Here is a 587-nt window from a genome sequence, read left to right as displayed (position 1 = left end):
CATATACAACTTATATTCAAAATCAGTGTAAATGTTATAAAGTATGACCCGTCAACCACTCTACAATACAACGGAACAATGCAGGGATTACATTAGACTGCCAAGTGTATTTTATTTATTAGTTACTTGGTCTAGTTCTGGAACAGATTGCTAATTTCAACATATTTTGCTCTGATGTTGTACTATCCTGCACACGGTACTTGATCTAAAATGAAATTAGCTTCCTTGCATGTGTGTTGTGTTTGACACATTACTTGTGGTCATGTGATGATGTCATCAGTGAATCGGGCACTTCGGCTTATAAAACCCTGATGAAGACATACTCCCTCAATTGTCATCCTGCTTTCAAAGGCAAAAAAATTTCCATACTTAAAGCCTTCAAACTGTCAAACTGTCGACTTCAAAGAAGAAAAACTCTAGCCTGCTGTCACAGAACATGCACTGGCAAAAATGTAAGTTTGCTCTTTTTTAATAAGCACAATTTAAATATTATGTATCTATATATATAGATAGATATATATCTAAATCTATCTAAATCTATCTATATATAGATAAATATAGATATATATCTATATATAAATATATAT

General features: G+C 31.9%; 1 protein-coding gene across 2 annotated transcripts in view; it reads left to right on the top strand.

The window, feature by feature from the left end:
• Positions 1 to 345: 345 nt before the first annotated feature.
• Positions 346 to 587, top strand: part of POU2AF1 (POU class 2 associating factor 1) — an 81,215-nt gene continuing 80,973 nt past the window's right edge. For both annotated transcript variants that reach the window (XM_018567798.1, XM_018567797.1), the window contains exon 1: positions 346 to 452. In XM_018567798.1, the coding sequence (XP_018423300.1) occupies positions 437 to 452 (16 nt within the window). In that variant the 5' untranslated portion in view covers positions 346 to 436. The remainder of the gene's footprint in view (positions 453 to 587) is intronic.

Source organism: Nanorana parkeri, unplaced genomic scaffold (assembly GCF_000935625.1).
Source record: "Nanorana parkeri isolate BGI_ZX_2015 unplaced genomic scaffold, ASM93562v1 scaffold1094, whole genome shotgun sequence".
NCBI classification, from domain to species: Eukaryota; Metazoa; Chordata; class Amphibia; order Anura; family Dicroglossidae; genus Nanorana; species Nanorana parkeri.
This window is presented reverse-complemented; position numbering and strand designations above follow the sequence as displayed.